This window comes from Camarhynchus parvulus, chromosome 12, assembly GCF_901933205.1.
Source record: "Camarhynchus parvulus chromosome 12, STF_HiC, whole genome shotgun sequence".
NCBI lineage: Eukaryota > Metazoa > Chordata > Aves > Passeriformes > Thraupidae > Camarhynchus > Camarhynchus parvulus.
This window is the reverse complement of record NC_044582.1, coordinates 7,841,454-7,854,652: the sequence shown is the minus strand read 5'-3', so window position 1 is coordinate 7,854,652 and position 13,199 is coordinate 7,841,454. Positions and strand designations below refer to the sequence as shown.

Genomic DNA, 13,199 nt, shown 5'->3' with positions numbered 1-13,199 from the left:
GGCCAAAAGATTATGAGATAAACTCCAAGTCATGAATTTTCTTTGATCTTGCTAAATGTATGTATTTCATGTTAATGAAATACTGGTAAGTTGCAGTTTTGACGTATTTCAGGTAAGTTCATGTGCAGTGTAGCTGGAAACATGTCAAAGCCCTGCACTTGGAATTGCTGATCTGTTCTGCTTAATGGCAGTGTGAAACAAACAGCTTGTCTTTATTTTCCATTCAGTAAATCACTGTATGATATCTGCTGGTTAATTGGCAGTACAGGTTAATATCCAGTCAGTTCCAGAATGGAAAAGGTCTCTCTAGATTGCCTGTACAAGCAGTTTGTAATGAGAGGAAATGCAGAATTTAATCAACTCTACATTAGTTGTCTGGGTTGTTCAGGGTTTCTGTTGCTTGTGTTAATTCACCTCAGTGTGAGGTTTTTCTGTTAATTTGCCTTCATTTCCTAACTCCTGATAGAGGTATTGATTTCTGGATATTGCAGACAAATGATCAGTCAAGATTGCTGGATGCAGCTTGTGCTTATGCTGCTGACACTTGAGTGCTTCTGCCCTGCCTATGGCAAATGAAATCTGGAGGGCAGCCTGTGTGCAGCCAGGAGCCAGTCTTTGATTAACACATGGTGGGATAACATCATGTAAACTTCACTGTTGTCTTTGACCAGGAATATTTCATCACTTCCCTAAATGGTTGTTCATTGAACCCCAGCTATCATTTCAGGTTCTCTTATTTGTAATGCTGTGATTAAAAAAAGGCTCTGGATTTTCCTTTGTTTGCTTGCTGATTTTAAGGAGACTGACAGAGGAAGAACAACAAACCTCTTCCTGCTACCATCAGGGAGTGCAGGTGGTGCATGGGACCTTATGGATTTCAAGGAAAACTGTATCAGCAATGCACACACTTAACTGTATGATCAAGTTGCCTTTGTGTCAATTCACTAAAATTGCTCATTAAATTCTCCTTGAGATGCTAGCAGTTTAGTAGAGGGATGCCCCAGGTTTTAGTATGGACTCATGTGGCTGATTTAGTTACCTTTGTATAACACTGAACTATACTTAGAACTGCTTTAGAGTCACCTGCTTTGTTTTTCTTTACCATACACCTCAGTTCTAGAAGAAGCACTGTTCTATAATTTTCCAATCAGAATCTTTCTAAGATACTATGAAGCAAAGGGAAATTCTCTGCTGTTTCAGTATAAAACCCCAGTCTTTTTAGTGCCAAAATCAATTGAGAATGTTGTTCTGGTTTTAGACTTGCTTCGCTCTGAAGGTACACAAAGCTTGAGATGCTTGGTTTAATTTATTTTTAGATTTAAGTGTTTGCTGCGTTAAGGATTGTTGTAACATAGGTTGTTTTTCTATTTCAACCTTTTTTGTTTTGTTTTGTTTTTTATCCTGCTGAGGGTTAAATACTGATAACATCCTGTGGAACAGAGCTTGAATGTGGTTTTTTTTATTAAACTCCAAGTTTCAGGGGCATTTATTAGAGCTGTTTAATCTGAGGCCAATTTAACTAGTAGCAGACTAACAAAAATAATATTGTTGGGCTTCCTGCCATGACAAATGTTGACTTACCCTTATAAAGTTGACTAAAAACTAATAACCTTTAAAGTATGGAAACCTTTATGGAAATATAACCAGTTACTTGAAATCTGAAACAGAATGGTTCTGTTAGAGTTTCCTGGCACTGCTTGTGAATTAGGTATGAAACAAAGGTTACTGTACTGTTTCAATTTATAGTGTCTTCTGTTTATTACACTCTTAACACTCTTGAGACTAATTTAAGACATTTTTCCCTAATGAATGCTCCCATAGCACAGAATGAATGCTTTGGATGTCTGTTTGTCCTGATTCACATCAAAAATAGAAAAAAGTTAACCAGCATGATTTTTATAAAATGTGAAGCAAGGTAGCTACCTTAAATCCAGAATTACTGCTGTAAATGTCTCAGAACTTGCTGAACTCCAGTAAGCTGAGATTCTAACAGGCATTGGCAATTTGAGCCACTTTGTGTGTGGGTCCAGTTGGCCTCTGAAGGTTAAAGGTAAACAGGATAAATTCTACTATTCTAAAATGCTGTGTTTCTGTACCAGTTTTCACATAGCACTTATTTTCTGTGCTGGGTAAAAACCTTTGTAAGTTCCTTTTGTTGAGTTTGGTTTTAAATACAATCAGAAAAATCAACACAATATCCTGGTCACAGTAGTGCAGCAGACACAAGAATAATGGCCCCTCAGGGAAACATTTTCCCTTGTTTGTGGGATTCAGCACCAGCCCTCCGACATGGAGACCGCTGTTGAAGCTGCTGATAAGAGATGGGAGTCAGGTGGAAAAACAATCATAGCAGCAGTGAACATAATTGGCTCTTCACTGGCAGGAAATCAGTGCCTAAGCCCTTGAGGGGCACAGAGTGGAAGAATTTTGAAGTGAGGTACTGGAGCAAGTGAAGACCTTTTATATGGTACCTAGACTGCTATTCAGCACGTGTTATCCAGGTCATTGGTTCTGATGTTCTTAGGGCAATATGGAGGGAATCTGGCCTCATTCTTTTTGTTTCCTTTCTTTCTATTTATTAGGAAATGAAAAGCAGTCTTTTGCTAGAGTAATTTATCCACCAAAGAGTGATAATTAGGCTGTGTGTGGTCTTGAATGATAATGTATCAAAAACTGATACAGTTAAATGGGTTTAACTCACTGTGCTTTGAACTTCGGGAATATTCCATTCTTTACATATACTTGTAAAAGAGGGTTTTTAAATTTTGCTGATGAAGAGCACCAAAGTATTACCTTCTTCTCCTAAATAGCCTTCTAGAAGATTTCATATCTGTGTAGTGTGTTCTTGGATACAGTATAACCAATTATTTGGTGCCAGTTTCACTAATGAAGAAGCATGAATAATATGAACTTAGCTGTCAGTGCATTGCAGCTAATGTAAGTGCCTAGTTCTTCACAGGATCTTCTGCTTTTACACACTTCCATGGCTGTTTGAATGCTCAGCGTGCCCTTGGAGCAGGTGCTGTGTGCTAAGATTCAGGCTTTTAAATAGCCATCTGTTTGGGTCTGTGCATCAGATCCAAAATAATGATACAAAAATTACCTTTTTGTCAGGATGTCATCATTGTGAAACTACCATATCACAGTTTAGAAAGCAAGACATTACTCGGTTCTGCAAGGCAAAAAGACTTAAATTTTACTGAAGAGGGAGTTGGCAGCTTTAGTCTGCTCAGTGTGGCTTCCCAGTAATGCTCTGGTTGGAGCTGAATGCTGCATTTTCCTGCTGTCCCACAGCAGAAGGGTCTTTTTTGAGAGTTATACATTAAAAGATAGAGCTTTCCTTGCTTACTCAGTAGTCTAAACCACTGGGTTAGAGTTTAATATATAGAAGATACTGGAGATATAATTGTACCTATAAATAAAAAGTAAATGAGAATGAAGAAGCGATTGGAAGCCCTGTGTCCTTCATGCCTAATTGGAGGCATGGCACCTTTGAAACTTCTTGTTTGTTAGTTTCCCATCTTAAATTGGTGATAATCACTGATTATGCTGTGGTGATTAGTCTTTCTTCCTACTAATTCTTCAGAAAAGTGTATTAGAAAAATGTACAAAGAAGGACATAGTAGGTGTTTGAAATGTCCATTGTCTGGTTTTCAGAGCTGTCTATATTTTGGACACAGATTTGCTCCTTTTATCAGTTTGTTCACAGTTTCAAGTTCTTTCTGAGGCTGCATGTGTTCATGGTATTTGCAGTTTAAATTTTTTTTTGTCTGTGAATTCAAATGTTCCCGAAGTCATTTTGAGTTCAAATATACAGCTCCCTCCAAAAGCCATCTGCTCATTGTTCTAGCCTAGTCAGGTATTAATTTGACTTCACTCGACTGTTCAGCCTTTGAAGTTCCTGCACTCATGTTTCCCTCAGCTTTATTTAGCCTTATATCAAATTTAAAGCCCTGTCAGATTAATGTTACTTATTCACATATACCAGCTCCACATTTTGGAAACTCTGCCAAACTGTAGTCTGGGTCTTTTTTTTTTTCAACTCACTTCCCGTATTGCTTTGGCAAGCCTTCATAACTGAAAATACAGTCTAACATGTGATAATTTCAAAACTCTGCAATAAGGGTTTTTTTTTAAATACCAATCATAATGGCTTTAAAAGGTCAGGCAGCACATTGTAACTCCTGAATTTTTTTGTTATAACTTGGCCTGCTTCCCTGTCTGGACAGGTGATGGTTGTTGCAGTGGATCCAGCCCCTAAATCCTCTCTCTTGATCCCCTGTAAGTTCCTAGAGCTGTGAGGGGGAGGCAGGAGGAGAGGAGCAGGGATGCCTTTGGCAGCTCTGAGGACAGCCTGGAGTCTGGTGTTCACTCCACCAGTGCAGTGTGTCCTCATGGAGCCTCCTTGTGCTGGGCAGACACCACTCAAGATTCATACCCCAAAGGGTTTTATGGCTGTGGGACTTCTGGTTAACTGGAGAATTGGAGAGTCTTCAGAGACAAATTAGTGAAATAATGAACGTGTTGGACTAATGTGCAAGTGCAGATTCTGGTCAGTATTTCTGGGTAAAGCGGAACAGTTCATGCAGTCCTCCCTTTCCATTTGTGTCATTGGCTGTGATGAACAGAGTCCTTGGTGAGAAAAGCACCCACCTGTTCAGAATTTGCCCTTGACTGTGGAATTTTTCCCTCTCCAGATTGCTGGCCTCAGTAGTTTGTTCAGCTTCTCTGCAGTGCTGATTTGGAGAGGTGACACAGCTTGAGAATGAGGCTGCTGATGAGAGGGGAGGCAGAGGCAGAGTGGATGTAGAAGTACAGCAGAAATCCTGGGATCAGATGTGCAGCGGTTTCAGCATTACTGTCTGGCAGTTTTAGAATTGCTCTGGTAGTGCTGTATTTTCATTGCACAGTCAAAGCCTTATTTGTACAAATTTCATTTTTCTACAGTAGAAAGGGTGACACAGTGCTGATGGCTTTTGTTGTGAGACTTCTCTGAATAAAATGACACCTGGAACACTAAGATTTGATGAGTTTTCACTTCCAGCTCAGTATCTTAACCTACCAAACAGTTTCTAGTGAAGGGGAAAATCATGTTGTTAGTATTTAGAAAAGCTTTCCTCATACTTAAGAATTTAGGATTAACAAGATTTTATTTCAGAACTCATTGCTAAAGGTGTAAAATCTCAGGCTTCTGAAGTTATCTGTAGTAATGTTATTTGAGAGAATCCTGTAATAATGCTGATTTCTTTCCATAAAATTGAATTCTAAGTTTGGACTGCATATTTAACTGTTCTGAATTCTGGTCAGAATTTTCCATGTGAAATCAGAGCACGATAAGATTGCATGAGGAGTTCAAGGTGGGGTGCTGGCACAGAAGGGCAGGACTGCAGTTACCTGACCTGGCTTTGCCTGCTGGGGGAACGGCTGGCCTCTAGTGGCTCACAGCAAGAGGTTCCACAAGATCTTAATGGTGTTTGATGGTGGCTGAAACTCTGCTTGGAGTTCGTCTTTAAAATCAGTTTCTGTTTTCGGTGAGGTTTTGCAACATGAACATTAGTAAATATTATACTGCCTTAGCACTTTTCTCCTTGAAATGGATGGGGGCAATGGATGCCAGAAGGGAAACAGCATAAAGAAGGAATAATAATTTCTATTAATCCTAATCCTCCTCTCCCTATCTCCTAGGAAGTCCCTACAATGTTCATTTCCAGGTTTTGCAGCAGGGCTGGGGTGCTGGTGCTGAGTGCCCGTGCTGCTGAGGCAGAGCTGCTGGCACAGGCTGTGCTGCTGGCACTGCCCAGGGCTCTGTGTCCCTGCACTGCAGTGCTGCACCTTCCGGACCAGCCGGCCCTGCCAGGGGCTCTGCTCTGGGCACCAGCACTCAGAACAGGCACAGCCAGCTCATGCTTGTGCCACCAGTTAGAGGAGAATTGCACTGGAATCTGGAAGGTTTTCCCTGTGTTTTGGGGGGGGGGGGAGGGGTGGGATGCTGCTGCTGGAGAGGTGAGGGAGTATATAAGCAAGTGCTGCAATGACGTAAAAAAATGCTCCTGAAACCTGCCTCAAAGACATGGTTGCTGAAAAGGAAGGATTATGAATAACAGTGCAGTGATGAAGATAAGGATTTAACTTGCTTTAGATTGCTACAGCTCTTTAATGCCAGGTGTCGTGTGTGATGGAATACATTATTTTTGCTAGAGGGTTGAACACTTTGTCGCTCATCTCAGCTGGCTTTTATGGATTTCCAGGTCTGCCTGCTGAGAAGTAAATTAAATATGTAGCTGCTTCTCACCTTTCCTCTGTTGCTGCACTAATGGAAGAGAATTTTTCTTGCCAGTAATACAGATGGTGGTCATCGCTGCTGAGATTTATTGTTTGGTATCAAGAAGGATGACAAATCTGCATTATTTCCAGAAGGATTTATATTTCTTTATCTTAAGAAAAGGATAATAGGCATGCTTCATTTTCTTAAAGCTATGTCCAGACAATTGGAGGCATAGCAAACCTACACAAACTTTATAAGCATGGCTGAAAAAGAAAGATGAACTGCATTAGGATGTCCTTGAAATATGGTGTTGGATGGGGTTTTTAACTTCACTTGGAAGGTTTGGCTCTTTTTCTGTTGCCTTTTGCATGTGCTGTTCGAGATCTGTTAAATGTCAGATGGAGGTTAGGAAGCCAAGGGTAACTGCTCTATTTTTTATGTATTTATAGTCACTTTTTTCTGTATTACAATTTCTGGTTTTTGTTTGGTTTTTTTTTTTTTTTAAGATATATCTACAGGACAATTGGCATATTACTTTGGTTATACATTACTTTGGGTGCTGTTGTGCTGTTAAAATATATATGAGAAGGACAACATTGAATTCAGTGCTTTATGGTAGATTTTGTTAATTTTCCTTTATAGTGTATGCAAAAAATAGGTGTATGTAAGCATGTTATTAATGTGTTTGTCTGTATATGTATTTTCATAAGAACATGCATTCAGAGACAATAAGAGGTAAAGATTTCTGTCTAAATTATATATTCTGGAAGAAAATACATTTAACTGAATAGAGTCACATGCTGACAGTGCCAGAAGCAAAGGCACACACAGAATTGTTTATATTTGAAAGTGTGCCTTTCAGTGAGAAGATCATAACGTGGATTAGCTGTGGAGCACTGCTGAAAATTTTTCTGCTAAGAATGAGTAAAAATAATCAAATTATTTTCTGTTACTTTGCCTCCCTTCCCCGTTCCTGGCCGTGGCAGCTTTTCCATCATTACATTTTCCAGCAGTTTCCAGGACCTGTATGTACCAGCCAAGAGCAATCTGTCACTGTCAGCATCTGAAACTGCTTTTGTTTATTTACTGCCCTAATGATAGACCAGGTTTGCAAACGCTCTTGCTACAAATGCCTTCTTAGGAAAATCAGCAGAACTGTTAGTGATCTTTACCTGATTATGCTCACACTCTGCTGACTTTTTTTCCTTTCCTTCCTCCTCCCTGTGCTGCAGGAGCCCAGTAACAAACGGGTCAAGCCTCTTTCCAGAGTCACATCCCTGGCCAGCCTCATCCCCCCTGTGCGAGCCACTCCGCTGAAGCGCTTCAGCCAGACCCTGCAGGTAAGGGCAGCACCTCCTGCTGCTGCTGCAGCTGCTGCTGCTGCTCCCCCTCAGCTGCAGCTGCCTTCCTGCAGCAGGGATGTACACAGATACCCACCACTGCAATGTGCCAAACAGGCTTAGGCGCCTTGTCACCACAAGGTCACTCAGCTTAAAACTCTTACCTCAAAAAAATCACTTCTCTGTTTAATGTTTTTCACTTACCAGGAAGAAAACTATTGCACCTGTATCATATAAAAATAGTTTACCAAAGGATTACAGTTGCTTTAAAAATTTGATGAAGAGAATATTACGTAATGCTTTTTCTTAATGTTGGTTGGTTTCTTTGAAAGTGTTATTTTTGGTATAGTTGGTCAGGTAGGACTGCTAAATTTCCTCCTGTAGAGTGAACTTTGACCTTAGCTAAACAAAAGAGTTAGTGAATAATTGGAAATTTCCAAGTCATTTTCTGAAGGTGATGATGAAAATTAATAAAAGGCTAACAAATTTTAAATGCAGTTTTGATGTTGCAGATTAAGAATGTAATATTATACATACTTGGAGACTAATGGAACTTTAGTTTATAAAGCATTTGTGCCTTCAGACCTAGAGATGGCAAAAGATTGGGGTGCTCAACTCCTAATTGCAGTGACAGCTGGGAGCTGCAGCACTGCTCTGGGTCTGGCTCAGAAAGCCACTCTTTCCTCTTTAAAAGAGTTTATGTAAGAAGGTATGTCAAAGATCTAAAGATAATTATTTAACAAGCTTAATTTCTTCAAGAGGAGCTGTAAAAGGAACTTGAATGTGTTAGAAATGTTCCTTAATCAAAATTACCTAAATTAGAGCTTTACTGAAGTTACCTGTTCAGGAGGAAAGAAATAAAACTTCAGAGTCTATTGAGAAATAAAAAGTCATGGGAAAGAACTCCATTTTTCTGTAGTTGTAATTACCTAGAAAATTGATATTACAGGGTTTTCTGACATTGGTTTTCCTGTCTTTGGTTCCTGTGATGTTGAAAGTGCAGATTTCTGCACGGGGCTGGAGGATCAGCCAAATGTCTGCACCCCCGCCTGGCTCGGTGCAGGTGAGCTCTGCGTGACTGGAGCAGAGCTCCCTGAATCCCCTGGGCTCTGTGAATCCCCTGCAGAGTCTGCCAGTCTGCCTCCAGGGGAAACTGGCTCTGCTCTGGAAGGGCCACATCAGTTCCAGTTGTGAGGAGTGTGGAAAAGGATTTAATTTTTGGCCAAACTGCTGCTGAGCAGGATGCTTCCCTTTCCACAGCCTTAGGCAGCTGTTGGCCTCATTTAGGTACCTGTGCTATTGTTCTGCAGTGAAAGCCTCTGGGACTGCACAATGCAGTGCCCAGAACAATACTGTATTTAATAAAGTTGTTTCAGACTAACCAAAACAACTATCCTTTCATGTATGCAGTAGCAGCTTTCCAAAATGAGAACTATATTAATGTGTTTCAGGGTAAAGTTTGTCAAAAATAGGAGGGAAAATAACAGCTTTGTTGGAAGTCCTACTGTTGCAAACATTTCTGGTTTGCTCTGTTCATACTGCCCATGAGAATATATTTTAATTAGCAGATGAAACAGTGATGTTATTTATACCATCCCCTCTATGTGCTTGGAGGAGCTGCGATGAGAAATCAGCTTCTATGTTCTCTAGATCCTGCTGGTGATGTCCCAGCTGTAAATTGATGTCTTATCTGATTTTCTCAATAGCTACAGAGCAGGGACAATATATAGCAGGTGCTATAGAGCACCTGACCTTGTGCTCAGGTGTCCCACTTGGAATTACTTAGAAACATTCCGGGAAGTACCTATGGCTATTTCACTTCATGATGTTTTGACATAGCTGTTACTGTGTCTTGGGAACAGTATAGGTTTCTTTTCATCATGTGATCTCCCCAAAAAAAGAAAAAAAAATGTTTATTTTTCTTACTGAGTGAACTTTTATGTATTTTCATTGTTATTTCAGTCAAAACCCATGTTTCTTCTTGCATTGCTGTTAGATGTTCTGTGTCTGTAAAATGAAGAAAACTTCTGTCATCACCACAACATGCAGAACAAACAACTTCTTCCCCTGGAAGAAAACAAAACAAATTCATCACCACAACATGCAGAACAAACAACTTCTTCCCCTGGAAGAAAACAAAACAAATTCAGCAAAACATCCATCTAAAAAGACCACTCCAACAGCATCAGTAAAATGAGTTAGAAAATTCTGAGATTCCTTTATGGCATTTCAAACAAACCTTCTTAGATATTCTTCTAAATGGAAGCTTTATGCAAGAGGGGAAAAAATTTATTGTGTATCATTTTCCTTACCTCTGTACATATGACTTCAATTTGACATTAATAGACTTTGAGGACAGGAAAAAATTTCTGTCTGGGATTTGTGTAGTTTTTTTTTTTTTGAGATATGTTCTTGGCTACTTTTTATGTTTTGCATATTTTATTGATTATAGAAGTATTTGATTTTTTGGTGTGTACTTCACTTTATTCCAATTTTCCACTTATTTTCAATGCTTTTTTCATAAGGATTCCAAAAAATATTTGAAGTCTTTCAGGTTTTCTTTCAGGGACTTCTTTTTTTTTTTTTTTTTTTTAGTTGGTTGGTTGGTTTGGTTGTTTGTTATTGACTATTTGTAGTCATTGTGTTCCTGTCATGTAGGGCAGTGTGTAACAGCTGAACAATAAAATGCTGTTAGTCCATCTCTGCCAGCCACACTCTGTGTGTGCCGCTGCAGGATACCTAATGCCAAGCAGGTATTCTTACTTGGTAACCCACCTGGGAAGCCAGTTTATTTAGCTGTATTTCCAGTCTCCATCAAGCTACACCAGTGATTGTGGTGATCTGCCTGGTCTTATTCACAGCTGTGCTGTTTGGCTTAAAGCAGAAAATAGGATCAGAAAAAGAACTCCAGCTGATGCTGAAGAAAGAAATTGCAGTCTGGCTGGCTTCCTCTGCAACTTCCATTTTAATCAGTGTGTCTTGAATTTAAGTAGGGAGTCCAAATTACTTTTTTCTGTCTTAGGACACCAAAAATTTCTAAATATCCTCAAGAAGAAAATTGTTTTTAATATCAGTTCTGAATGCCACAGCTTTGATCACTAGTGGCCTTTGCCCAGTATATGAAGTTGTTTGCTTTACTGCAGCTCTAATTAAGGGCTCTTAATTGTATCGATTAACATTGGTAACACGTAGACCCTTCAAGAAACAGTCTTAGAAGAGCCAGGAAAATCTGTTGCCACAAGAGAAATATGGTAAACAAAATGAGGTGTTGTGGATGGATTTTTCCCCAGCTCCTTTAGTTTTTGGAATTACATGAAAATTTTCATCATCCCACAAGGCATAATTTTTAAGCACTGTGTGGGACATGTTTTTTAAGGAAGCCAGAAACTTCCTTATAGGAAAATATTTTAAAAATATTTTAAAAAGAGATGTAGAAATGCTCTTTTGACATTCCTGCAGTTCCTTCAAGGGATTCTATCACATGACTGTTTTGGTTTTTTTAAATTTTTCCTTCTTGACAAGTACAAAGCAAAGATAGCATCAGAGTGTCTTCAAATTTGCTTTTAGAATTTTTTGGTAGCACTTCAGTTTAGGGCTATATTCCACTAATAAATAACCTCAGTTCTGTGTCCCTTATTAAGCAAGGTACACTTTGTATGGTTCATGAAAAGGCTGATGGATGAGAGAAATCAATTAAATATTTACTCATTGTATCTAGGGAGCAAGGATGCTAAGCAAACAAGCAAGCAGGATTTTGGGGAGTTTGGTTTCATTTTGAGTCTTTTAGCCTCTCTGTGCCCCTTCTGCCCAATTTATGGCTGTGGAGAGTTGAATGGAGTGTTCTCCTGCAGCAGGGAGGAACATTCTGTCAGTGCATGTGAAAGGTCACTTTTCCCAAAATACTGCCTAATTTGAGTTTGCTCCATGATTCCTCATTATAACAAGTGAAATTAAGCATGTGATTTCATGTTTGTTTCTGTATCTTCTTAACTCTTGAAGGAAGACTAGCACCTGACTTGCAAAGTTTTGGAAGGCGTGTGTGTTTATTGTTAAGGTCTTTGTCAATTCGAAGTACAACTCAGAATGGCTTCTGTTAAAGGATAGATTTTTTAAATTTATATCATGTCTTCTGATATAGTGAAAACATAGTATTTATAGGCTCTGTTGGCATTTCACGGGCTCTTATCTTAAGAGAAGAATTTCAAATATTGTCCTTTGTGTATGCTGCCTTCAACCTGGAAATTGAGAGAATTTATGTTGTTTTGAATATTCTTACCCAAGGCAATTGAAAGATGATTTTGTTATGTAAGGCAGGTTTTAAATAACAATAAAAATGTAGAGTATTTCAACTATGTGAGATAGTTTAAGCATTTCAGAGGTATGACCTCAAAAAGAAGCCTTGCATTTTAATGAAGCAAAAAAGAAACCTTTTCAAAATAGAATAGTAAGAGCATCAAGTATCCATCCTTAGCCTGAAATCCTTTTAAGAGTTTACAGGCAATTAGAACTCTCAAGTCTCTCTTAAAATTGAAATTGGCTTTATTGAAGTTTAGGACCAGATAGTAGATACAGAGATGCTGGTACATAGAGGTAGAGTGTCTAATATTTGCATTAATTCTAAATTTTTTGTGAAGTAGAAGTGAATGTACCAGTAATTCCTGTCTGTTCACTGAACTGAAACTCTGTGTTTGATCAGTTCTGTGAGTTTAGTGTGCTGCACCATTCTGCATTATCCCCTTAGTACTCTCTTGGTGCCAGTTGTATGGGAATGCATTGCAGAAGTTTTGTAGATGTTGAGGACAGGACATGGACAGAGTTCGCTGCAGGCATGGAGGCCCTGCCCTTCCATGAGAATGTATTGAAATAATTTCTCTTGCATTCCTGGTACTAAATGTTGCTATGAAGTTCAAAGGAAAAACCGATCAGAGAGCGTTTGTTTGTAGTGCTGAACCTTAGAAATGAGCAGAGTGAGGGTGTGACCTGAAGCTGAAGTGACACAAGCCCCCTTGTCTCTCCGCAGCGCTCCATCAGTTTCCGCAGCGAGAGCCGCCCCGAGCTGTTCAGCCCGCGGCCGTGGTCCCGCAATGTGCCCCCTGCCAACACCAAGAGGAGGGACAGCAAACTCTGGAGTGAGACCTTCGATGTCTGTGTCAATCACATGCTTACATCCAAGGAAATCAAGAGGCAAGAGGTACAGATATAGATATGGAATGTTTTTTTAATCATAAATTTCATGTTCAAAAGTCGCCTTTAAAGCGTAGAGTTGGGAATGCCCGCAGGCATTGGGGCAGCACTTGAAGATGTTCTGCAATTCAAATGTGTCAGCACCTGCTCTAGAAGCAGAATTCCACCTCTAGTCTTTATAATTCGAGCAATATTAGATTAATGTGTTATTTGTTCAATCCAGCTCATTGTATTTCCTTAACAAACCAAAGGCACTGAGATGTCTCGTGGCTGGCTGCAAGTGTGTACATGTTCTGTCTGACACTTTCTGTAGTCATGGTTGATATTTTGGTGCTTGATTTTGTTGTTCTAGTAATGTGAGGTGAGCATGCTGTGCCAGGAACAGGTGTTCATCAGGTGATACAGACACA

General features: G+C 39.5%; 1 protein-coding gene across 1 annotated transcript in view; it reads left to right on the top strand.

Annotated features, from left to right (window-relative positions):
• The window catches only part of ARHGEF3 (Rho guanine nucleotide exchange factor 3), a 105,511-nt gene that overhangs the window by 85,199 nt on the left and 7,113 nt on the right, over positions 1–13,199 (top strand). Inside the window, 2 exon segments of the mRNA XM_030956758.1 lie at positions 7,498–7,605; positions 12,626–12,796. Of these exon segments, the coding sequence (XP_030812618.1) occupies positions 7,498–7,605; positions 12,626–12,796 (279 nt within the window).